We start from the raw sequence: 26,241 nt of genomic DNA, 5'->3' as shown, positions 1-26,241 counted from the left end.
TAAACGTTCGTCTTTTGACGGACATCTAGTAATTATTTCTATACTAAAAATCCTTTCATTTTTAACAGATAAATAGCCCAACTCACAATTCTGACTTTCATTGGCAAGGTACCTCGTGCTATTTATATATGCAACTTATTCAATTTCTGTAAAACACTTTGTTTCTGCTATAAATACAAGAAAATAAACGAATGACACGAGTCAGAGCTATAGATGCTATTTTTCAGACCACTGAAATGCTTCTTGATTTCTCAAGTGACATGGAAGACCATAATAGTTTACTTTATAAATCAAGTCATTAGAGAACTCGGCGTTTCACAAGGTTCCAGTTAAGTCACCTTATTTATTTGGTACAGCAATGTTAATCAACCTCATCCAAGATTCTTTCTTTTATTTGCTTTGAAAACGCTTTTTCTCATCGCAATTCCTGTACGCTTGTAACTGCACTGCATACTTTACAAAGGGACTCAATCTTATCCAATCAATGCAAAAAATCACCTCTTTATATTGGACAACTCATAACATGCTATTTAAATATTTTTAAATATCATCTATATTTAAGGCCAAGGACGAGGGTCTAGGCCTACCTGTCTCGATCTACAAGCCTTCTGATTTTTTGATACTTGTCTTTTATGGACTTGAAATTTCTCACTGGTATACCACTGAGCCATTTAATGTCTTGTTTCTGTACAACTCTAAGGTCAGAAGTATAAAAGCTCGAAAGCATGGCGATAAACCAAGTTGAACTTACACTACATCCACTGAATGCCTGTCTCCTCTTAGCGCAATGTACTATACCGTGCGTGTTAGGCATGTTATTATATCAGAGGAAATTAATATGGCGTGCAGTGTCACTTGCAGATGAATGGCGCTTTCACCATGTACCAACCTGGAATCCGAAAGGTTGTCTCGGCACAAGAGCGGTGTTTTCTTGAGAGTAGCTGAGCACCTGATCGGCAGCAGAAATTTGTGCCCCTGTTCCCGCGGCGTTCTTGCTCCCCCATGCCTGTAGCTTCCACAGGTTTGAACCCTTTATGTGGAAAAGTACAATTTATGGTGTATCAAATCAGAAATTTATCAAATATTTCAAAGCTTTCGAACAGTCAATTCAAGTGACAAATATGTATATCAGAGCAGTGCATTGGAGGTTCATGAATAAAACGTGCTACTTCACAGTCTTAGAAACAGTCCCGAACAACATAAAAAGTAACCTTCAGTAGTAGGCATCTGGTAATTTTCAGATTCACTAACACAGAGACACAAATCACAGAGACACACTCATACTTCTGTTTTATGAACATTATACAGGCCAAAAACCGCTTTTTTTGCAAAATAAGCCCTTCGTTGCCCTTCACAAATGACAACTCTTAATAACACTGACCTTTATTTTTGATTTGATTTGATTTGATTCATTGGTTTCTGTATCATCATTGTACATACTCACATTCATGTACAAACATAAATATGATAACATATAGTATTTTCTTGTTCATTGCCTGTGTACAATGTACAGCAAAAGTACAACAAAACATACAACAATGGATAATACAGTTTATACACAGTTCATTCAAAAATCAATGTCAGATTCATCACAATATTAACCACTAAAAGACGCAACGCATTATTATGTACATGTAACGCTTGATTATCCTCATAATCGGCAAACATCCCTTTCTTTATCACGCAGTAATGATACTTGTATATAATTTACCCTCCTGCTACCCTTTCCCCTTCCTTTCCCCCTCCCTCTTCCCTTTTCGCTCTCCTTGTCCATATACAAGAATGCAAAAACAAGAAAAACAAGTGTAGCAAAGGGAGAGGGGGCACCTGAACGGCTTGAATGAAGACTAGCATCCTACCTCAATTCTCGTGGTTTCTTCCGTGTCGTATCTCACATCGACATCGAAGGTGACATCATTACGTTGCCCTTCACGGAGTTCTACGGCTGTGGGCCGTACGCTATTCACACGGATCGTTGGCTCTGAAAACGGAACAAAGCAAAACAAAAATGAAAAATGAAAACAATAATCGTACAGCTTTCACCCAGACATACAAAAGGTATCCACGATCTCATAAATTTGTTGAATTAATGAAATCAATGAAATAAAATTGAGCAGGATGTGTCTGAGGAATTCATCGTGAATGAACGAGTGTCTCTGTAGAGCCATTAGAAGGATCATACAGCGTGGCCCGTGGAATTAGATGTCTTCTATTTTGTCACGTTTAGGAAAATTCGAGCAAAGCAGTCATTTCAAGAATATTCAAACGCATGTACAGCTCTATTTTCTGAAGAGCATACACACATTTGATACATACCTTGGGAGCACTCCTGTCTTTCGCACGAAACCATTGAATTGGTAGAACCTCTCCCTATCAGAGTGTAGCTTGGTCTGGGGCGCGATCCCTGGCCAAACTCAAGACAGAGGTAACGTTTTTCGGGAGAGCAACCCAATCCACGAATGTCTAACCTGGGAGTTCAATTAGAAAGAGAGAGAGAGAGAGAAACATATCCTGATATATCCTTTTTCTCTGTTTTTTCGAAATTGATAAGATATAACGCACTAATTTTAGCAAGCAGCAGCAACGCAATTACATTGAACCAAACAAGTTTGAGGGCTTGGTGTCAAACAAATCTTTACTGAAACTGTCCAAGGCAGGTAGATTTGGAGTGCTCTTATAAAGGCCAGTATAATTTAGCCAAGTCTGCAATAACTGACAGGATTGGTGCATGTTCATGCTTAACGCATAGGCTGGCTTTATTCAAATATGCGTCATCTCAGTCAGAATAAAATGTAAGTGTTTGTTTGTTCAATTTATGAATACAACAAAAGTCTAGTTACTCTCATACCTGAGATGTCTCCCTTACACCAACGCCATACGCTACAAGTAGGTCTTACATTGCATGCTTCTTCTCCAAGGAAAAAAAATCGAACAAACTGCACTCTCAAAAATACAAGGCGGACAAGTTCATGTGCGTTTAGTGGTCTACTGTTGATCCATATGACAATTATCAAAGATGTTTTGGTTGGTATCGGAAAGACGTACCTTGTAGTGACTGTATATGTGTTGGGTCTTCCGCTGCGAACCTCACGGTTCCGATCCGAGCCCCTCAGCAGCTGCTCGTTTTCATCAGCCCTCGTACTCCCGCTGGAGTCGGAGCTGGTGAAGATGCCCAATCGCCACAGGTCGGAGGTCCCCGACCCACCGAATGGATCTGGTGTTGGATCCATGCTTACTGTTGCCTCCACCTCCAGGGTTGAGGAACCGTCGGGACGGGTTGCTGTGTTTCCTGTGGTTCGAACTCCCCATGAGAAGGAGCGTAGACGCACCTCAGGATCGCCAGAGCTCCCACCCCCTGTGCCTCCGGATCCACCCTGACCTCCGGATCCACCCTGACCACCAGATCCACTCGGTGTTGTGTCTGTAGAAAAAAAAAACGCATGAAAATTGTCACTGACCAAGCTTAATCCAGCACTGTGGTTATCATAGTTGGACGGGAAAGATATACATACTAGTTAGGAAGAACAAGCCCTTATGATCACACAACTGAACCAGAATGATTCTAATAAAATATAATTGAGTGTTAGCGTACATGAATATTTCAGTAAATCTTCTCCGCAAATCAAGATGGAAGCTTCCTCTCTAAGGTTGGCATTAAACACAGAGGGTACTATATTGATGGCACACATGTGACACTTACGCAAAATATCAAATATCATTTAATTGCAAGCCTAACCCGCCTGACACGTAGACGGCTGACAAGACACGACCGAGTCGCCTCCTGGTAGAGGCATCTTAAAGTTTGGTATCGGAGCATCTCCCTTGCCAAACTCCACACACAAGTATCTCACGTCATCGCAACCAATTCTCCGCACATCGAACGTTGTCCTCACGGTAAACTCCAGAGGGGCTGCCGCATGCATTGGCATTGCAGCTTCTTGCTGATCTAACACCTGTCTTTGGTAACCAACTTTAGTTCCGGACCCCGTCATTGACTCGCTGCCATAGAGTCCAAGTCTCCAAAGACCCTCCCCGTGTATGTAATCAGTCCGCGGGGACGGAGTTATCCATGCTTGAAGGGTGACATCACTGGCACTGCTCTGATCGGGTTGAACATTCCAGCGGAAATTGCTGAGTCTGGCTACTTTGAGAATTGGCGAACGGGTCGGTTGAGGATTTGGGCGTGGGCGAGGATTGGGGCCAGGTCTTGGGCCTGGAGTTTCACCACGAGGTGGTCTTGTTTGATCTGAGTGTAGAAGCAAACTATTAAGATATCATCACTGGAACCCTTATTGTCCCATAGCTCGTGACAATTTCACTCATCAATAATCATTCACAAGGCTATACACATTTGGCGTTAGTCATTGTTACTCCTTTTTAGCAAAAATCTTCTTTAAGAAATCTTGTGCTTTGTAGAAGTAAGAAACTCCACTTTGTCATCCCCCTTACCTTGACTATACATTGTCAGTCACTCTAACCACCATCTGGTTGATATTTTACTTCATAGTATTATATTCATGGTATTATACGATTTATTGTATAAGCTTGTTGTGTATATACGTGCAATCTTCTATCTCACTTAAAGTCATCCACAACGTTTCCTTCTTTTTGGCAAATTTGTTTTCAGTCAGTTAAGTGAATCAAGTGATATCGACACGTTCTGGAAGGAGCAAGAGAAGGGACTTTATTCAACAAGTGGAATAGGAGGAGTACAGACAAGGGAAGAGGAGAGATATTACAAAGGAGGTGATATAGGAGCCATGATTGTTCGGAGGTTGGGATTTTTGGGGGGTGAGGTGGGGAGAGAATGGGGAAAGTAATGGTGAGCGGATGCTGTTCGATTGGAGAGAAGAAGAAATGACCACAGATGAAGGAGACAGAGCTTGGGGACAGACAAGCCAATTCACAAACGAGGGAACGATTAGCACAGAAACATCACACTGGAAGCATCACTGACAGCCACATTGACTGACCTGTAGTGCACCTATATAATTTACAGTCCACGAAGTGATTGTTAGCAATGGGAAGATTGAAATTCGGCCGTGGTCTGTCTCCCTTTGCGAACTCGAGGCACAAATATCGGGCGTTTCCGCAGCCGACCTCCCTCAAATCAATGTGGGTGTTGAGGTCGAAGCGGAGCGGTGACGATGCGGTCAGATCTCTGGCTGCCTCGTACTCGTTGAGAACCTGTCGAACGTAGTTTTGACGAACGCCGCTTCCGTCGCGACTGGCGGCGGAGAAGAGCCCCACACGCCACATGCCGGTCCCATGGATATACTCCGTGGTCGGTTCGGGCATGACGATTAACTGGAGACGGGCCTCGTTCTGACCGGCTATGGGAGTCAGCATCCACTGCATGCTTGAAATCCGGGCAGTCGGCAAGTTAGGAACACTCCCGCTGTTGTCTGCTTGCCGAGAACAGAGCTTAGTCAGTCAACAAAAGACGCAATTATCGTGCACATGCAAACATTCTCTATCATCAGGTGGGGCATTCACATCTACTGCTCGGTGCGTCTCCCGGTCAATGTGCGTGTTATCAGTGCATGGCGAGGAATACAACATGCTGCAAATTCTAAATCGTTCTCTAAGTCACACGTAATTCATGAAGGATGCAGCCAAGCTCCGATGACGTGCCAAGGGATTGCAATAACGCAAGAACACGACATCGCGACAGGTCTTCAAGAACAGAGCTGTCTTGATTCAAACATTCAATAAGCATATCTCGAGGCCTGTGACACATGTGTAAGTTGAAAGTGCCATGCGTAACATGCTCAGACTACTTAGAGAGGAGATGGCGACAGACGCTTTCTGATCGAAATACACTGTACTAGTATATCCACTATTTGGTTTTTTCCAAGAATTTAAAACAAACGAGTCACAACACACGAGAAGCACAAAAATGACAATTGGCAGTTAATACACTTGTTTTATGCGTGAATTACATATATCCGTCACATTCCTTTACCACTGAAAAATCTCTGATTGGAAGCTGCAGTTTTATCTTGTGAAAATGACCTGAGATGTCATAATTTGGATCATGTTCGTTATTTCGAAGGTGATTCCGAATCAAACAAATTTTTGAAACATCGATGTTTGTCAATTCGAGCATTTGTACCGCTAGCTATTACGAAGGTTCGTTATTTCGAAAATGATATAACCTTATTCCGAAGGTTCGTCAATCCGGAAATGAAAAGAAAGTGCGTTCTAACAAACCTTTGGAATGACGAATCTTATATTATTTTAATCTTACATCACTTTCGAAATAACGAATCTTATAATGAACCTTATTTCATTTTCGGAATTACGAATAACGAACAGTAACCACAAATCTTACGCAGCTCTGAGGTTAACGCGAGGACGTGACACGTCCCAGAGGCCGATAAAAGAGAGATAGCTGCACTCCAATTCATTCACACAAAAAAAACCCGCAGGAAATGATACATGCACACACGCACACACACACACAAAACCCACAGGAATGTCATGCACCATCCATAACCATCATCATCTGCTAATAACTAAAGACGAGCCATCTAATTGGCCGTGTCTCACGCACGTGTCACTATTCTGGCAAACTGTCGTATAAGAACGTGATGCTACGGAATCGTGCAAAACATCGGTCGTCATGCACGTCATAGGATACATAAGAATAATGATCATCTGTATAAAGCACAGAAAATCCAAGATTGACAGAAAATAAAACTGGTTTTAAAATAATAATAATAATAATAATAATAATAATAATAATAATAATAATAATAATTAGCCAGGCATGTAGAGGTGATTATGAATAATAACGTTTACGATATAACCTGAACTGTGAGGTTTATATAATTGATTCAGGGATCAAAATATGGATTTGAAATTACAGATGAGAATTTTGTGGGTTTCCTTTTATTACTGCACAGTCATTTCACTATGGCATATCCTAAAGTAGTTCTCTTTCAAACATCTCTTTCTTTTAGAGAGAGAGAGAGGGCAATTCAATGATATAATTTGCGGGGTTTTTTTTCATAGCAGTGTAAAACGAAGGATATCGTAAATATTGCCTACGTTAGCCGTCACGTGTTCACAACGTCATTATGTGGCCGTCCCATTCGGTTGTCTCCTCTCTGATAACTTGACCTATCGGCTGCTCGGATTACACAGAGCTGACAATGGCCCTAATTAAGAAAACTACGATTGTGTGTGGTTGTGGTATGAACAGAAAATCAGTTTCTGTTTTGAGTCATCCAGGACTGAGAGCGAATCTATACAATATGATTATTTACATGAAATAAATGTCGAACAAGCGGGAATATTAATTTCACGGTATAAGGAATCTCGGTAAGTATCTATTTTGCTCAAATTCCAGGTTTTCTTCGTTCTTACCTGGGCAGGTGTATACCGAACACATTGACACCACGCCTCCCTGGTGGGCTAGGCTGAATGACACGGAGGCAGCATCGTTCTTAGCAAACTCAATGCAGAAGTAGGGATGCCTGTTTCGGATGACACAAATCTCTCGGAGATCGAACTTCGTTTCCGCTTCCAGCACCAGCTGATCTCTGGGACTAAAATATTTAAAAGAGACCAAAAATAACATCAATGTTAGATAGATAAATGGACACATACAGACATGCGTCCCATGAAGCTCATCATTTATTCAACTTATGAAGTACAATTCAGCTTTCACATGCAGTCAGTAATGTAAAATATTTAGATGCCCTTCTCAACCGGTATCTGTTCACCTTGATCAAGCTGACTTTTGTGGCTACCTCAATTTGAGCTATTTTTGTATCTCCGTGACCACGAACGCACACACACACACATACACACACACACACGCACACGCACAAATAAAATAAGAACAGGTTGAAAATCAAGAGAAACGGTCATACGAAATATTATTTGCTATAAGAATGACTACCCAATAAAAGTACTAATCAAAGACCTCCCCTTTTGAAAAAGAAAAATTGTGATTTTGCGGCTCGTACTTGTGAGGTGTCTGCATGGCCGTCGCATCCAGAATGTTCCTCTGATAGGCGTATTTTGGTCCGTTGCCGTACTGGTCGTCCGAGGCGTAGACGCCCAATCTCCAGAGGTTCCTGCCGCGAACGCTGTCCGAGCCGGTGTCGGGCGTGAGCGTCATACTGACACGCATGTCGCTCAGGCCGTTGGGATTGTACTTGATCCTGTGCCAGTTCACGCTCGCATTCTGGAAGAGAACAGTTGGGCCTTGCTGGGCCGAGGATGCTTACATTGAAATTTTTGATGAATCAAGGGTTAAATAATCAGAAGCAGCATGATGGCACTTGAAAAGAAAAGTTGAATACCAACCGTAAACGCTGTCGAGAAAAGAGATTTTAGTGGTAAGAAAATCCATTTGGATCTCCATTTCCCAGATAGTACAACAGACATCGAAATATCAGCACGTCATGCACCAGCATTTCTATTCCAAATAATGAACATACACAGAGGTGGATGGGAACCATACACACGCAACAGCAGTAATTCATGGGGCACACCAAACATTAATCTTTCTCACGCACGGACATCGAAACATCCACACACACACACACACACACTTTGGTTCATCAGTCAACAATCGGACAAAAAAAAAGGAAGGAATACAGGGTGCAGGGTAAAAACAACAACTTTCGGCAAATGAGAAGAGGAAAACGGTAGGTCCTGTGCCCATTTTTACTGGAACAAAGGTTTTCAAGTTGATAGAGGTTGCCCTTGTGATACTAATCAAGCCTTACTCGGGTGACCCATTTTAATGCAATATGATAGTAGGGTCCCAATTTGGGGTTAATTGGAGTCAAAGTCTGAAATGCTCCGATTGTTCTAAAACATGATATGTCAAATTACTCGTCTTCAATATTTAAAAATCTGAATGACAAAAATATAGATATTGATTGCAGCATGCCTGACTCATCCTTAAATCACACAGAATAGGAATGTAAGCATGAATTGTACTAACCGTTTTGTTTGGCTTTGTTTTTACAAAATACGCGTTCAAGTGATATTTTGTTGTTTTACTCGACAAAGAGCAGAGTAACTTTCAAAAGGTCAAATTTTCACCATGAAATTTTAGCTACTTGTTGTAGATAACACCTCCTAACTTATCTCTGATTGCCAAAGAAAGCATTAATAACTGATGATGGCTGTATGTAGTTGACTATCTGCGGTTATCTAGTACAGCATTTCAAAACCTCATAACTTTAAAAGAATCGGCCTACATTTTATAACCATCCAACACAAACCTCTCGACAATTTCGCCGGATCAACCTGAAATGAATGATAGCATAATTATAACTCCATTCGACACCACAGCCTGACCAACGGGAGTGTCTCCCACCTATTTATATCAAGCGTCACGGTCTGTTTCCCTGTCTTTTAAAGCTGTTACGAAATACAACTTATCAAATTCATACTAAACCATTCGAATCCTTTTCGAATTATATGCATTATTGTGTATGTATGTATGTATGTACGTATGTGCGTGCGTGTGCGTGTGCGTGTGTGTGTGTGTGTGTGTTGGTCGTAACATTTTGCCACAGTGCACGTGTCACAGTCATGAAATAGTGCGTTGGTGATATACACGACCATGTAAGCCATGAGCGCTCTTGTCTCAGTCACAATGCACTCACATCTTGTCTTCATATTATTACTCTGAGCATCCCCACGCATACAACTGTACAAACACACACATACACAAGCTATTATCAAAATGAGAGTACACAATGTACCTCTCATATGCCGAAACCCTATGCTTTCAAGCAAAACGCACAGCTTTACCTGGTAATTGTGAAGGTGTCATCTATTGTCGCTTTCGGAGACCACCATGAGTAACGTGTTGTGGCCGGATGCCATATTAGGTATCGTGTCAAGATTACAATATTAGTCTGAAAGCTGCTTCTAGGAATATTATGTACAGAAGCCTCAAGGAAGATTAATGATATTGTTCTGCTGAACCTGCTGAAGAATCAGTACAAGCATCTTAGGGGAGGGCGTTATGACTGACGCCGTGGTCCAAATTGACCATTCAAAGAGCAATTTTGCATATTTCACGTTTCAATTGAAATCGCCTTGAATTTGACATTTCCTGTCATTGTGAGTTAAAAAGAAGTTGCGGATATAGTACCTCACTATAATTTTATACATTACTTTTTCTTTAATACAATGTTGTTAGACAGATCAGGGTCGACGCAACAGGGGGCCACCTATATCCGCCCCCCCCCCCCCCACACACACACACATTTTCGCATCATACAAAGGAATACATAGGATCTTACCTCTTGGGACCCCACTTTTTCCCCCGTAGTGGTAAGAGAAAATGTGGTTAAACTTTGATTATCCCCGGAAGTTGTACTAGAAAATTGCGGTGAAGACGTTTTTTTTTTTTTCTTTTTCTTTTTTTTTTTGCCTATCTAGGCTGATGAAACCCAGAAGTGGCACCAGAAATTGCACTGAAGGCCTTTCATTTTATCCTATTTTCTTATCTTATTATTTTTTTTTTTTTTTTTTTTTTGCTTAACAGCTGATGAAACCCGGAAGTACCACCCTAAATATAGACTGCTCCCCCCCCCCCCTTTTTAAAAACATGGCGCCGGCCGTGCAGATAATTTGAATTTTATTTGTAGCAATCTGAGCATGTTGGATGCTGTTATGAGCCGTCAATAAGGTTGGTTATGGGAAATTTCAGAGCTGTTTTGTTTGAAAAAAAAAAATAATTACACTACTTTTAAACAAATTTTGTAATAACATTTCAAATAGATTATCGCAGTATTCAAACATAGATGATTTCGCGCCCTGCAGAGTGTTTGGAGATTTCAAGACTAACCAAGCAGACAAACAAACGGAAATCGAGAGTTCTGAGTTAGCCAAGTTATGTTGATACGGCACAAAAGCGAAATGCTTTCTCGAGACAGTAGAGGACTGGTTGATTAATGTATCATATCCTATATAGTAAACAAATGAACATTTCGAGAGTCCAAAAGCCGTTTAACCTTCTTCAAATGGCCCTGCTGTCCTTGGTAGGGTTAAACAACATACAATTAGATCCACGACTTTTTATGGCAATGTTGAGAAATTTGGCATTTCATTGAATTTGAAAGTTCAATTCCCCACTGACATTTCCGGTCAATTTTAATGGTCACATATATAGCAACGCATTATTTCTGCGTTTTCTCTTTTGTTGTTGATAACTCAGAATTGCAGGTCGAGTACTTTGATGATTAAGCCATCAAAGCATTTTCAAATTTTCACCCCAACAGACTTGATAGAATTTTGAAGAGGGTTACCACAAGTAAATCTGCTTGGTACGACATGGGAAATCTAAATTCACTCTCAAACCTTTGTTTTGGCAAAGTGGTGTCAGGAACTACTAGTACACGTTTTTCCTCCACTCAAAGTTGCCGTATTGTTAGAACAGACAAGTAGGGAATATGCGCTGACAACACCGGCAGATTACTGACAAGGACATTTACTTCGACTCGGACAGACGAACAAACAAACAGACAGACAAAACCACACGACGATGATCTAACATGTTATGCAGTAGAGACTGTGCAGGGCGGTTGGGTTGGGTGAAAGCGAAGGGTTTAGCTTCAACATGTTTTTAACTCACCGGGGTTATGTTCACGCTGCTGCAATCTTTTCGTCAACGCTTTGCATCAACGCTTGGAGGAGATAAATTCACATCCTCAAAAGACAAAATCACTCGAGAAGTTGTTTTTAAAATAGAATGAGGTGCGGATTCCGGTAAAAGGCGGCTACCCATTCGCCGAGTTTCGACGTACATTCTGTAGGTAAAGTCTCCAAATTCTGATCTACGCACATGAAAACCTTAAATTGCTACCAAAGAGTTTTGCGAAGTCGACCTCTTGATAAAAGCTAAATACATATCTCTGACTGAATCCTTCAATGTTTTACATATCCAGATAGGTCTAATTGTGTGAGGTTTTTTTTTTTCTTTTTTTATATGTGTCTTAATATATATATATGTATATATATATATATATATATATATATATATATATATCATTCCTGCCTACATAGATAATAGAGAAGTTTCCGTCTGGCACACATGAAGATCGTAACCCTATAACTGTTTAAAATGAATTCTATTCAGTCGACCTCATAATTATTCCACCTCATCTCTTTTCCCTTACAAGCTGACAAACATCTGACAGTACTCATCTCAAAATGGTTATTGATCCATGATTATTTTGACTACACTCCGTTGTATACTCACTAGAAGGTATGGAAGGGGGAGGAATATCTGGCTGGCACCCTATCCTTCGGCACGACACCGCCTCATCGTTACGCAACGGCAGCTCAAAATCTGGCTCCGGGGAATCCCCCTTGGTAAACACAATGCAGATGTAGCTGTATTCAGACTCTGGACATCCCATACCCGTCACGTCGAGAGTGGTCTCGATGCTGTTATACACCAGTGGCACCTAAAGTAAGAAATTACATGGAGTTGAGGTGTGAATTTTCTTCCATTTGTCTCCCTCTACAAATGAAAATTAATGAAATACAAATGAAAAATGTGGAATTCTCGATGATCGTGCCTCATCCTAGGATCTGAGGGTTTCGAAATCATAACATTTTGCTGTAACACAGTAACAATCGCATCACAATTGGACGCACGTGCTTTGCTACTTAAGAGGTTTCGAAGAAAGGTATACATCCAAAAACCGCAGTTTGAGTTTTGGCCATTACTATCTCTACAATACTATCTCTACAATATGATCCGTGTAATGTGAGTGTGATTACTTTGGATTTTAGCACAAAGCACAAAGCAATTTTGAGCAATGGTAAAGGAGCAAAATGTAGACAGAAAATAATACGGAAATTTTTTGGTCGTTTTTATTTTCTTGTTTGTCTTTTTTTTTATTAGCCCTTGCAAGTGCTGTTGAGTCAGAAAGAAAATGATTCGTGCCTGGGGCGAGATGGGGATGGATGCTTGACTGTCGCTAAGAATTTGCTCTCGGTACTGGCCCCGGGTCCCACTCCCGTCACTGTTTGCGCTCGTAAAGAGACCCATCCTCCACAGACCTTCCCCGTCGGCCGAGGCGGACCCATTTGTTGTCGTAACTTGGGCACTGATTGAGATGTCGCTGGGACTGCCTATGCGACGGGAAAGCAGCGCCACGTTCCAATTCAGCGACGCGAGGCGTACCACAGGTAACCGGGTTGGCTCCTCTGATTGGATAACACAAAAAGAAAGCAATCTAATTAAAACAAGACATTTCCAATACCTGATATTTCTAGCACTAATCTAGACCCATGTTTTCAACAAAATAAACACTGATAGTGCAGTCTGTGATTTGCCAGGAGAAAAGAACGTAATTGGCGCAAAGGTGTACGTGTTCAGGATATTAACAAATTGGTGGTTACAGGGCTCCAAGTTCTGCAGTAATTGCGTGCATATAAACTTTGTCATATATGCGATACACGTTCATTTCGCAACTACTTATCTAAACAATCCTTGCCTGCACGAGTTTGTTTGGGAAACGTTCGTCAGTCCACTTCTCCATTTTTTTAAAGAAAACCTTTGGAGAAGAATTCAGAACGTCGAATGTAAGTGATGTATACATAATATTCAGTTGCTTAGGGCATCACACTTCGGTCTTCTGCTACGAATGTTTAGACCTGTACCTGGACAAGTCACCCTTTGGCACATTATGACCGGTCTCTGCTCGTCGTTGTGGAACACAAAGTCGGGCTGGGCACTGTCCCCTTTCGCGATCTCCAGGCACAGGTGTTTGTACACGGAGCAGCCAAGAGCCGAGACGTCAAACTGTGTGGGAAGAGGCGGGAATGCCAGCTTTGTATTCGGTCCCGCAGACTGCGAAGCCTGGGTTGGATTGAGCACCTGACGCACGTAGTTGAAGCGTTCGTTGGAGCTGCCATCAGCCGACGGACTGCCAAAGAGTCCCACGCGCCACAAGTCTCTGCCGCTCACCTCGTCGCTGCCCGGAATGAAGGTGATCACGACATTGAGCTCGATGTCGCTGGGAGCGCCGCGACGACCTCTTACCATCGTTATTCCCCACGACACGGGGCCGATTGCGATGCGATTGAGGGCGGCTGGCAAAAAGGATATTGAAGGGAGAAACGAAGAGATAATAAATGATTTGAAGCTTATTGACTAAAATGATGTTATGTCTTTGCTTTATTTCCCTCAGTCTCGATATAGCTTACGAACACTGTTGAATTCAATCTGTTTCCTGCCAAGTGAACTTGACCCAACTTCACAGGCTTAGACTGCATAATTGCAAGGGTATTTATAATTACTGCTCCTCATATATTCTCACGAAAGGAACATATAATATACTTTATTCGTCTCTAATTCAAACTCTCTCTTCTTCATTATTGTTTTCTAAATCCTTACTTGAACCAACACATTTCTATGCACATAACCGTAAACGTAAGTGACTTCGCGCCAGATTTTGTTCTCTACACGATATGAAATTCATATGCCGCACATTTTTCCGATTTCTATAGGCCGGTTTGGTAAGGACGAAGAGACTTTCTCCATTGCGGATATCTTGTTTGCGGTAACAATATGAAATACACACTGATAGAGTATACGATGGGGGGGGGGGGGGGGGGACTGACTAAAACAAGCCAACAGAAATAAATTGGCTCTATATGGATCTGCACCATTGGAATAACCATAATCATTCCTTACATTCCGTGTCTTTCAGACAGACAAACAAATAAAATCTTCAATCATTGCTTTTGTTTTTACTCATAAAGTTCTTGATCTACCTCTCTAGATGACCTGCCTTTGACTCTTTGACCCTTGGCATTTCATGTCTCCGAATGCATGATACTGTCTCATTCTCTTCTCCTGTTAACTGTCTTATTCTTAATATTTTATTATTCACTTTCTTTTTACTGCATTGTTTCGATGTTTCCGGAAAAAAAAATCACAAAAGATACAAACTTTTCTTACCACATTACTCTCTTATTCAGTAAATTCCTTATTTTTTATCAATTGATTCGATCGCAGGTCATACAAGAGCGAAGACCGAGCTTTCTACAACGTCTAAAGCCTCTCTGGTCGGCAGATGATTGTCAGAGGTTGTAAAAAGGTTTTGAGATGACGTAAAAATGGCTCACAGTATTCTGAAACCGAATTAGGTCGGATAGAGGTTTTTGATAGAGCATCGAACACTTTTTTTGTTTCGATTAGCTCTCTTTCGGTTCCCGCAGGTCAGCGACCAGTCCTCTCCAACTTATGTGACCGAGGCCTAATGACTGAATGATATGGAACTTCTTCTGGTGCAAGCTTTATTTTTATTGAGTTTTGCGAGTAAAACAAACATGAAAAGAAAAGTTAAATTGAAAGGGCTCATGAAAAGGGCAGGCTTACCTAGTGGATCACACGGTGCCACACGACAGCTTGTGAACACGTCTTTCCCGGAGTTCGTTTGGAAGGGAAAGTACGGCTCGGGATTTTCTCCCCTGGTGAACTCGACGCACATGTAGCCAAACTCATTGCAGCCGAGAGCAGTGATCTCAAACGGAAACCGTCCTTGGATGGGCAGGGGGAGTCCCGCCACCAAGGTTTGGCCAGAACCAGCCTCGTCCAAGATCTAGGAATAGGTGAGGAGAAAAGACGGAAGAACATTAACTGAGCCGCTGAGTACTGTAGCATAGTGACTTGACTTTTAATCGGAGGTCCCGGGTTCGAATCCCGTCGAGAGCATACGTACTCGGACTTGATATCTTCACCAATCGTGTCCTTCTCGACCAAGGTGCGTAAATGGGTACGGTAATGATAAGGGCAGGGTCCTCTGGTATAGTAGCGGCAACACTAGTCTGAAGAGGCTTATTTCCTGGCTACAAAAGGCATTGATATTACCCTAGTTGTTATTATTATCATTATTGTTATTATTGTTATTGTCAGTTGCCTGGAACTTGCACAGGCATAAACACATCATTAAGAAATCAAGAAAGCTGCTAGGCTCTTCAGATTATTAACGACCCGACTCTGAAATAGGCTGTTTCAGCATTTTCTCTTTCTTCAGCGAAGATGAACAATGTGAGATGGCACTATGACCTCTTCACACCACCTTCTTCTATTCTTCCAACAATCGATGTCCACACGTGGTGTGGTTATCATCCATGCGTCATGGTTATTCCTACAAATCCTCAAACACATACTTGGGGTATGTATCCAAATTTTGGTCCCGTGCCGTCGACGTTTGTGCTGCCGAAGACTCCCATCCGCCAAAGATTACTGCCTGCGACGCTCTCACTGGTCTCGTTGGCAAAAAGGAAGGCCTCTACCGTCACCTCTGGCACCTCCCCAGGCTCTGCGCTTGCCGCACGTGCCGACCAAAATATGCTCTCCATGATCACTCCTAGAATAAAAATAAAATGTCAAAACAACATGACTTAATCTGCTGTATAGGTGGCGTACTATAGGCTTCAGCAAGCACAGATTTAATTTACATATTATATGACTAACGGTCAGTCCATATTTTCTCTTTTTCACCATTATAATTGCCATCACTATCACCGTTATCTATGTACAGAAGATGATCATCATAATTTTCCATACATTATTCTTTTATAAATATTAAGATTTCAAAAAGCAACACATTATTCTTTTACATATGTGAAGATATAAAAGCGATCTTTTTTTTTACAAAGGTAAAGATTTAACAGACACATTTGGTTTTCCCTTACCGTCTTCATAAGCCACACTTAATATTCATCAAGGGAACGTACAAGTGATTAAGTTTGATCGTTACGGTTTATGACAAGCGGGCTGTTACACAACGCCAAAAAAAAAAATGTAGCCAAAAAAAAAATATATGTATATGTAAGTATTTAAAGTCTACCTGTTCTGCATTCTCCAAAGTATTCAACTTCAATGTTCGCCTGACTGCATCTCACCACGTTCTCCAGTTCGCATGAACTGACGTATGTAATGCCATCCGTTCCACAAACGGGCTCTCCGTCCTCGGAACACGCTTGGTGGCATGAGGTGTCGAAGTCTGTACGGTGTGTGACGTTTGTATAGGGATGTAACAGTGGATATTGATAATGTCTGTAAACTCCTACGAAAGTAAACACGGCATGGCCTCGTCTTCACGTTGCAATGGACACTTGGAGTTAAAGAAGTGCTGAATTTTCTTTGTTCTGTACACTATGTAATTACTTTCCAACAATTCAGGAAAGAAGAGCGAGCTTGTTGACGGATATTGTGGGCTTATGCAACCAGTATTGTGCATGTTTATCTCTACGGTGGTCTATTTTCCTAAATCATTTGATCAACTGCAGTTTCTTCAAAATATTGTTTTTGTTTTGTTTCGTTTTCATTGTTCTCTTTTAGTGTAAAGTTAAAGGAAACTTATATTGAAGGTCTAAAAGGTTCGCAATATTCTACTGCGGTATGATGAGTCGTTTACAGTTCAGTGACACTATAACACTACATCAGCGGGGGTCATTACATTATTTTTCTTACGTCTGCTTGAACTTGTAAATCCCATCCCCATCCCCCTCCCCCCCCCCCTCCCCCTCCCCCTGCAAAGGGTCTATTTCGCCACGTACCGTTTCCATCGTTACCATAACAGGGTATCTGCGTGCACAGAACGGCCGTGCCCGTGAACGAGCGGATGACCATGTTAAACTGCGGGCGCGGATTGTCCCCCTGGGAGAACTCGACGCAGAAGTAGTTGAAATCGCTGCATCCTACCTGAAATAACAAGAGGGCTGGTGTTTGGCGTTGCCATGGATACAAACATAAACAGACAGGAAGAGGAGAGGGTGGCACAGTGAGGAAAGGGTGAGGAAGGGTTATGAGAACGAACGATGTCAGTAAGTCGATTGATGAAGTGTACACCAAATTGTAATCAATTCACACTTTGAATGTTAAAATTCCTTGACTTTTATTTGTGACCCATTTGGTGACTGATTGATATTTCAACCATTGCCTGATTGATTAAAGCGTACTTTGAACACGGAGTTGAATTTCACCTCAACTGTTGTGTAATTTCATATTATATTCCTGTCTTCTATCATACACGCACGTAAAGTCCTGATCAGACTACAAGGACAATCAAAGAAACATTTGAATACAAATCGACAACATTATATACAATTGATACAAAGTTGTCAAAGCAAAGGGAAAGTGCAAAAGAAGAAGGCATATCCGCAACACGGCGTTTGGTATCATTCAGTCATGTCCGATTCGGTCCAATAAGTTATTGGACTTACTGCCAAGAAAGAAGTATACAGAGAAAAGAAGTTACCAAATAGCTATAGTCACTTATGAGGTAAGATGCAAATGAGAATGAAAGTTAATATCTTTTCTCACAAACGTCCATCATACATACAATGAACATAGTGCGTCCGTCCGTTGTGGCTTAGAAGGCAAGACTTATATGCGTAACATAATCACATCAACCCTGCAGGCTGGTTCGAGGAGATGAGACGAGAAGAAATTTGATGTATTACTCATGGTGAAAAAAAAGTGTTTGTTTGAAAGGCGTTAACAGACAAACATTTTGTGATACAGAGAAGAAGGTCATAACTAACATTTGGCTAAAATTTCAGTGCTACTATAGATAACTGATAAAAAGATCATAGTTTATTTCACTTTCAGTTGTTGTTGTTGTTGTTGGTGGTGGTGGTGTTGGTGGTTGTGATGGTAGTGGTGGTGGTTGTGATGGTAGTGGTGGTGGTGGTAGTGGTGGTGTTGCTGGTGGTGGTTCGGTGGTGGTGGGGGTGCATGGGGTGGGGGCATACCTCATTCAGGTCATACTGGGTTCGTAAATCAGTGAAGACGTGCGGTCTCCCAGCGCGGATCTTGCGGGACGCGTCAGCCTCACCCAAGAGCTGGTACACATAGGGGCCCATCCGGTCTCCGAAGCCATCCTCGAACTGGCTCCGAAAGAGTCCCATCTTCCAGAGACCCCTGCCGGAGATGCTGTCCCCCTCCGCCGACGTTTGCAGGGAGACGTTGATGGAGATGTTCGGGCGGAAGTGACCGAGGTGTTCACTTGCGTGCACGTCCCAGCTGAAGCGCTCCAGGATAACATTGCGGAGTGCTCGTGGGCTCCGTTGGAGACCGATTTCTGCATTGTGTGACGTGGCAGCGGAGATACATGTAACGTGTGTTTCGGTTTTTATACTCGTGAGAAATAATTTCTTTTATGGTCCTGACCTGATCTCGTGGCTTAAGTGCGAGTGAGCGTCGGCTATGTGTCAGTGACGTTCCAAATGGATGAATGAATTTATGGTAAATTTGCCAAATTAATGGATGATGGTTAAAATGTACAATTAGTTTCAATAGCCCTACATTGATAATGCACGAAGTGACTTTATGAAATATTACATTGTCTGCGTACATGTTATAATGACGAATTTAAATACCATGCAAAACAGAAAGAATGATGACTGATGCAACAGGTATAAGCGCCGTCGTAGGATCTATACACGGAAAAGTGCTTACCTGTTATTTTTTCTCCGTCCGCGGCCGATACGTTGTTGTTTTTCTTTATAGGTAACAAGTGCTCAGCAAGAGGTGAATCGTCATACAAACACGTCACACTACTCGATGTAATACATAATTCATGACCGACCGTGTGTAGTGGAATCTTCCAGTGGAACCATTATACTGACTTCACTCTCAGCTCCCTCTCTCCCTCCAGCCGGTCGCTGCGGAGATTTCGCACGTGGAAGTAATTGATGCACAATGCCATCAAACGGGCGACAATTATTGCTGGATCCCATGGGCGATGGTTGCAGTCAAGGTTGATGATGCAAAGACGAAATGATCCAATGATACATGCATGTACAGACACCCCCTCACCCATAGCAGCCACGTACACACAAGCTGAAACGCACACACACACACACACACACACACACACACATACACACACACACACAACGGGGTAAAACGAGTTGGGCAAAACAGATATTCTCTCAACTTACGTACCCAAGGCTCAATCATAGAGCGACAAGGTTCAATCGAATTTCAGCTGCCGCCGTTATGGCTGACCTTTCTCCATGGCCTTCTGACGAACGGGGAAAGAAAATCTTATTTTTCCCCTTGGGACACTTTTTCTTAACATTTCCTTCTCTTTATGTCAACATTTACTACGTCACTAACACTCTTTGAGTTAGGATATCAACGTCGGCAATGTACGAACACTAAATCCCAATCCAAAGCCTTTTTCTTTAGTTATACCTCGACAACTTTTTGGTAGTATTCCTGCAAATTTCTGACTTCTCCGACAGCTAGAGAGAAAGTTCTGTTTTTGTTCTACATAAGACATATCCACACTTAAGTCCCGAAAAATGCAACCATGAAAATTTGTTAATGTCAGGCTAAGTCTTCTTTAATAGTCCCCTAACTCTGATCTTCCAAAAACGCAGATGACATGTTGACATACTGATGTTAACATCATATTCATTATCATCATAATCGTAAACCTTTCCCGTCAGCTACTCTTCTTGGATTCATTTCAAGAAACATCTATTTGTTCAAATACATTTTGTCTCATCTCTCTTGGTACTTTACCTTTTCCCCCGATCCTAATTTCTTCTTTCCTTTCTCAAATTTGTGTTCTTTTATTTTCTTGTCGTTCTCCTTTTCTAGTTTTCTCCCAAGATGGCGATTTCTTATTGATATCAGATATTCTAGTCCAATCTTTCTTCTTCTTTAATTATCTTTTTTTTTAGGTTCCAAGGGGAGACAGTTTTCTATCATACTTTGAGTACATTACGGACACGAAACCATGCATGCGCGATGATATATTTTGATCCCTCATGACAACATGTCTGGATCGAATTTCCAAATCTAACTTGATTTTCATGTATCTATCGTCATCTCATCTCATATTTCTTTTCTTCTCATTCGGTTTGCTCCAACTCTAAGCAAAATGTAAAACAAATCATAAGAGGATAACATGTTGTGGTGTCATATTTGTTTTGGGGAGGAGAAAGAACTAGAGAAACCAACACAAAACCAGGTTCGAAAACACTTATACCTTGGGAAGTGGGGTAAAGTTAAACCAGCTTATTTACCCCTTGGTGTTGTCATCGTTAGTTCTGTTGCTTATCTTTTCTTTGTGTGGGTGTGCGTACGTGCCTCCAAAGAGCGAGGTAACATCTGTCTTGCTTGGAACTTGTGGAAGAACAAACCACCTTGAACAGAAATTGGCCATCTGTCTCCCTAACTGGTCCCTGATTGCATCCCCTCCATGCCATTCCACCTATAGCTGCTATTTTAGTTCAGTTGATGTGATTAGCAATTTGTTGCCACTTTAAATACGTCTTGCGTCAGAATCTGCAATCGATGAAGTAATTTCACCGTATAAAGTTGTGAGCTCTGTATCTTGCGTTCTTCCTCCTTTTTCTTTCTTTTTCTTTCTTTTATATATTTTCTTCTATTGTTCTTTCGTTCTTTCTGGTTTTGTTTTTGCATTCTTGCTCTTTTTTTCCCCTTCATTTTTCTCATGTTCTTATAGTTATTGTTATCTTAATCGTAGGTATTTTGCTACTTTTTCTTGGTCGTCGTTGTCTTCCATATATTCTTTTACCCCCCCCCCACCCTCACATTTCTCTGCGTGTCTGTCTGTCTGTCTGTCTATCTGTCTGTCTGTCTGCCCGTCTTTCTCTCTGTGAGTCTCTGCTTACTCAGACAATGATGCGTTTTCTGAGCATCAGCTAGATCGTCGTGCGCTGCAGCTTTAGCCTCCAGGGGTTACAGACACAGAATTCTGCAGGTGGGAAGGTCAAAGCCGGCAATATCTTTTCCCGCAACTGCAGCTGCCAGACGGTGCTCCGCCCACACCTGGTCAAGCCGCATAAGGTGCTCGTTGTAGGTCAAGTTTGAACATGACCCGTGAAAGAGGAGGAAGGTACGACGTGCGATGCGATTTTTCTTCCCCAGTGTGCCCCCCTCCAAGATGTCTTTCTCTCTCTCCCCTCAGGTGTCTGTACGGCGATTTGATATGACATTGGCCTTCATAATCTGAGTTTTATGCGACCTTTTCTGTGAAGAGAAAACTTTTTCATGTGGGGAAAAATCGCAAGATTTGTGACTTTTCCCATTAAGATAATGACGATTTGCTCTCTGTTTCTCTTTTTTAGTACTGCGACAGCTAGTTGAACGAAGGTGACATTATAGGAACACACTTTGAAGGAAACTGATATTTCACAGATTTGAATGATGTAAGTGACATAATTATCTTGAATGACAGTCTATGAGTCTACTAGTTACAAGTTTGAAAAAAAGGAGAAGATATCTATATATATATCTTATTATAGATATATTTATCTCTTCTTCCCTTCTCCCTCTTCCTGCTCCATTTCTCCTCTCATTTTCTTCCTTCTCTTTACTGCTCCTACTACGACTACCATTTCTATTACATGTACTTTTTTATCTTTTTGTTTTATGCTCTTCCTCCTCCTCCTATATACGCCTTCTTCGTCTTCTTCCTTTCTAGCACTAGTTCTCCGTTTATGTGTTCCCCTTATCTTTCTCCTTCTGCTTGCCTCTTTCTTTCCCCTTGCCTCTCAAGCCTACTTTCGAATACCTCGTCTGTCTCTTCGCAAACTTGTTGTTGGCGGTGTAGACAACACAGAGGGCGACATTTCATTTAGAACGCTTGTCCGTCGAAACTTGTTACGCAGCGGATCCGCGATTCCGCGTCGTACAAATTGCGACACTTGAGACATATATTGACATATAATATTGAGACGACAATACAAACACCTTACCAAGTGTAAGCTACATCTATGTATTGGGGTGGGAGGAATGCGGTATCTGATTCTTCTTAAACTCCTGTTGATGAGAATTGTATACTGTCAAGAATTGAATTTCAGGGGGTTATACACACACACGAAATTCATAAAAGTACATTTCTCTGGCATATAATAGAAACAATCTCTGTGCTTGCTTTGTTAAGTAGTAGGCATATTTGTTTTATTCTTCTTTGCTTCTTATTTTGAATTTATTGATTATCATGACAAAAAGAATGAAAAACAAGAAAGAATTGAAAGTGCAACTCTGAATTTTAAAAAAAAAGAGAGACGGAACAGATCATTTCATACAAAAAGCGATTATTCTATGTGCTGACATATTTAACATCGAGTGTAGCATAAGAGCTTGGACGGCGTGCAGGTGGAAACATTCGCTTAAATGTCTTGTCATTTTATAACCAAAACGTCTGCCAAATTATCCCATGTATTTTGTGAGTTGACGGATAGACACGAAACAGGTGAAGGTCTACGATCTTGGCATATTTTTTCCCCAAGGACACATCTCATGCTAAGAAACGAAAGTCATGTACGAGGTAAGTGGAGAAGGTCTGTAGGAGGGAGGAAGAGGAAATAGCCCCCTACTGAGAGAGATCTCATTTCTGCCATCTTAAAGGGCGACACCACTTTACGTTTCAGCTTGCTTTGATGTCGTAATATCAGATTAATTTGCAAATGCTTTAGGTTGGTCGACGAGGAGTTTGAGCATGCCGCTACGACATTCTCAAATTATTTTGCAACATTCTCAAAAGCCAGCAACATGCTATGCAACATCCTCGAGAATCGGCAACATGCTCAAAATAATGTGTAACAAATATGTGAAAAACGTGTGTTAACCTGAGAAACATCAAACTACTTAGAAAATTAAAATGTGCGCAGAACATGACACAGAACATCAAACGTCGACAGCACAGTGGGAAATAAGTTGCAAAATATTGCGCGCTACCCTCTCGTGATATGCACTCACATACAATATTTACGTCCTCACATTCAAAGCGTGCAACATGCTCAAATTTCAAGTTGCGGACCACCCTGGTCATGCTTTATCATAATAGGGATCCAAATTTGAAAGTGATGTTATCATAACTTCCACATATGTTCAGGACACGGGGGCATAAGACAACGAGTATCACACAATGGTAATAAGGTGAGGTGATGGTGTCACCGCCTGAAAAGATTTCCATTGACCTGCTTACAAATCTTCCCAAAAGAGTATCCCTTGAATGCATGGAATATTAAATAGATAGTTCATGAAAGAATTTCTTGTTGTCGTGGTTGTGTTGCAATAACTTACATTTCCATCATATTTCTTTAGCATTTATATATAGAGCCAAACTCACAAAGATTGACCGCCATGTTCTATTATGTTCACAATGATTTATCGTGCATCCTAGCCGGATATTGTGTTTCACTTTCATTTACTACATTTGATGTATATTCCTTCATAGAGAAATATATGAAAATAAATTGAATGAAATTGAATTGAATTGAATTTCATCATAATGATTTATTTTTTTGGAAGTGATGCAGAGGTAGGATGATATACTAAATTCATGACTTCTATGATATAAGTTTTGTCGTGCATGAAACCAATGGCAGAGTTTTAAGTTGATGACTCATCAAAAAATTCACTTATCATATTGTTAAGACAAATAGCACCATTTGGCGAATACATGCGGAGCTTTGAAAGTCACAACTTTCCTGCTTATTCTGTTCAATATTGATGACCATTTTACCATAACAAGGTCAATTACAGCATGGTGTGGAATCCAGCTTTATTAGGGGAATGCAGCACATTCGCAAACAAATTTGCAAACATACGTTTCGTTTTTCGTACCATCAAAGTGAAACATTATTGAAACAGGAAGCTACTTCATGCAGGTTATTGATGGCCTTTTCATGGTATAGATAATTTCAGTTAAAATATGAAATCGAAGTATGACTTAGCCTACACATCTCATATTTGGTTATTGGAAGTACCAACATGCCGATAGTGGGTTGTCACATGCTGACTAACGGATATCTATTCAAAAGTTTGAGCAAACGCAGCTTAAAGTATAATGCTTGAGATATAAAGGAATTGCTGTGAGTATGAGGAAAAATATTGCAGACAGGAAGAATATGAATTATTACAAGACCAATATTCCTTGCGGAGTTGCTCTGAAACATGATATATAAACATGGGAATAGATACAGAAACGAACAAGGCTCTCGAAAAATTGAATGATTAAGTTATAAATCTTATTGACATGAATGAGAAGCAGCTGCTCTTTTATCATAAGCGCGTTCGAAGAAACATAAAAAACAAAACCAATGACACTATGAGATATGCACGAATACATATTGTATGACATAAAGCGGTTTCGAAGCACAACGACCAAAAGCACAGCGATTAGCTAAAAGGCGATGGATATGAAATCAATGACAGAACTTACCTTGATAGTCATATGGTCACAATTTAATGAATAGTATAAGATTTTGACACGATATCACCTTTCTTCATATTACGGATGATCGTGGTGGCAAATTACAGGTTAGAGCAATGCGAAGGGTTCCATGCAGAGAAGAGACAACACTTAACAAGACAACAATATATCATATTGCTTCACAACAAAGAACACATTTATACATAAAATTTACATATTCACACAAGCACGTGACGGAACAGACACAACCGGTCGGTATTCTTGGAAATGATTGAAGGGGAAGACCCCTCCCCCCCCCCCAAAAAAAAAAGTGAAATGAAAACAAAAACAAAATCTCCTGCACAATAGAAGGTAAGTGCATGCTTGTAAACCTCATCCCTCCAGAATTCAACTGTGTATAGGTTTACAACTTTACTAAGTTGAATTTCATCACTTGATTAAAATGATAAAAATGTCCAATACAAGAGACTAGACTAGACATAAAGGGCCGAATTCACGAAGGTGGTACAATTGAAACCATGTTTTAAACCATGGACATTTCGTTACGAAATTAGTCATTTCGTCGACGAAATGTTGTCATTTCGTTGACGAAATGACAACATTCGTAACGAAATACTAGTAGGCCATGCGATACTTGGCGCTCCATACGAATTGCCCATGGTTTAAAACATTGTTTCAATCGTACCACCTTCGTGAATTCGGGCCAAAGTGGATAGCATTAATGTATTAAAAATTTGGCTGCATTGAGTAAAGGGCGTAGACAGAATCAAGGTGTTGCCATCCACTGCAACTAATTGAAATGTCTAGGGTGCTGGCAGAGGAAATTGAAGCGATGTTTGGTATTGATGGAGGTAGAATATTTCTCTGGCAAAGAAAAATTGGGAAGGATAGGCCGACATTTCCAAAAACACCGGCCGGAGAGGAAGAACATTGACGATTGTACAGAGGGTGTGGAAACAAACGCACATACCACATTCGACCACTTCTCAACTCATCGAACATTCAACGGGGCACACAAGCGTGATCAAAC

The 26,241-nt window shown here is 41.1% G+C and overlaps 3 protein-coding genes across 4 annotated transcripts in view; all 3 read right to left on the bottom strand.

Moving 5' to 3' along the window:
• LOC139729931 (uncharacterized) overlaps positions 1 to 26,241 on the bottom strand; it is a 48,353-nt gene that overhangs the window by 9,349 nt on the left and 12,763 nt on the right. For both annotated transcript variants that reach the window (XM_071640851.1, XM_071640853.1), the window contains exons 2-7: positions 7,977 to 8,217; positions 7,372 to 7,553; positions 3,046 to 3,421; positions 2,317 to 2,468; positions 1,860 to 1,981; positions 890 to 1,030 (exon numbers count right to left, since the gene is read on the bottom strand). In XM_071640851.1, coding sequence (XP_071496952.1) covers positions 890 to 1,030; positions 1,860 to 1,981; positions 2,317 to 2,468; positions 3,046 to 3,421; positions 7,372 to 7,553; positions 7,977 to 8,217 — 1,214 coding nt within the window. The remainder of the gene's footprint in view (positions 1 to 889; positions 1,031 to 1,859; positions 1,982 to 2,316; positions 2,469 to 3,045; positions 3,422 to 7,371; positions 7,554 to 7,976; positions 8,218 to 26,241) is intronic.
• On the bottom strand, positions 3,732 to 5,358 carry LOC139729932 (uncharacterized). Its single transcript, XM_071640854.1, has 2 exons — positions 4,974 to 5,358; positions 3,732 to 4,246 (listed from the first exon to the last, which is right to left on the bottom strand). The coding sequence occupies exons 1-2, from the start codon at positions 5,356 to 5,358 to the stop codon at positions 3,732 to 3,734; spliced, it is 900 nt and encodes a 299-aa protein (XP_071496955.1).
• Positions 11,626 to 19,832, bottom strand: LOC139729951 (uncharacterized). The gene is made up of 10 exons (XM_071640870.1): positions 19,829 to 19,832; positions 18,717 to 19,091; positions 17,566 to 17,727; positions 16,854 to 17,009; positions 16,171 to 16,370; positions 15,377 to 15,599; positions 13,654 to 14,085; positions 12,935 to 13,197; positions 12,242 to 12,449; positions 11,626 to 11,666 (listed from the first exon to the last, which is right to left on the bottom strand). The coding sequence occupies exons 1-10, from the start codon at positions 19,830 to 19,832 to the stop codon at positions 11,626 to 11,628; spliced, it is 2,064 nt and encodes a 687-aa protein (XP_071496971.1).

The sequence above is a fragment of the Diadema antillarum genome, unplaced genomic scaffold, assembly GCF_040938485.1.
Source record: "Diadema antillarum isolate AM-2024a unplaced genomic scaffold, OU_Dant_1.0 seq00000271_RagTag, whole genome shotgun sequence".
In the NCBI taxonomy this organism is placed as follows: Eukaryota; Metazoa; Echinodermata; class Echinoidea; order Diadematoida; family Diadematidae; genus Diadema; species Diadema antillarum.
This window is presented reverse-complemented; position numbering and strand designations above follow the sequence as displayed.

What these genes read in the sequence shown, in the direction of transcription:
- LOC139729932 (XM_071640854.1), bottom strand. Translation starts at nt 5,358, where the DNA reads ATGCAGTGGATGCTGACTCCCATAGCCGGTCAGAACGAGGCCCGTCTC. An exon ending in ATTATATAGGTGCACTACAG is followed by an intron (nt 4,247 to 4,973) that starts GTCAGTCAATGT and finishes TTCTACACTCAG; the next exon opens with ATCAAACAAGACCACCTCGT.
- LOC139729951 (XM_071640870.1), bottom strand. An exon ending in CTTTGGAGAATGCAGAACAG is followed by an intron (nt 16,371 to 16,853) that starts GTAGACTTTAAA and finishes TTTTTATTCTAG; the next exon opens with GAGTGATCATGGAGAGCATA. An exon ending in AATTTGGATACATACCCCAA is followed by an intron (nt 15,600 to 16,170) that starts GTATGTGTTTGA and finishes ACCTATTCCTAG; the next exon opens with ATCTTGGACGAGGCTGGTTC.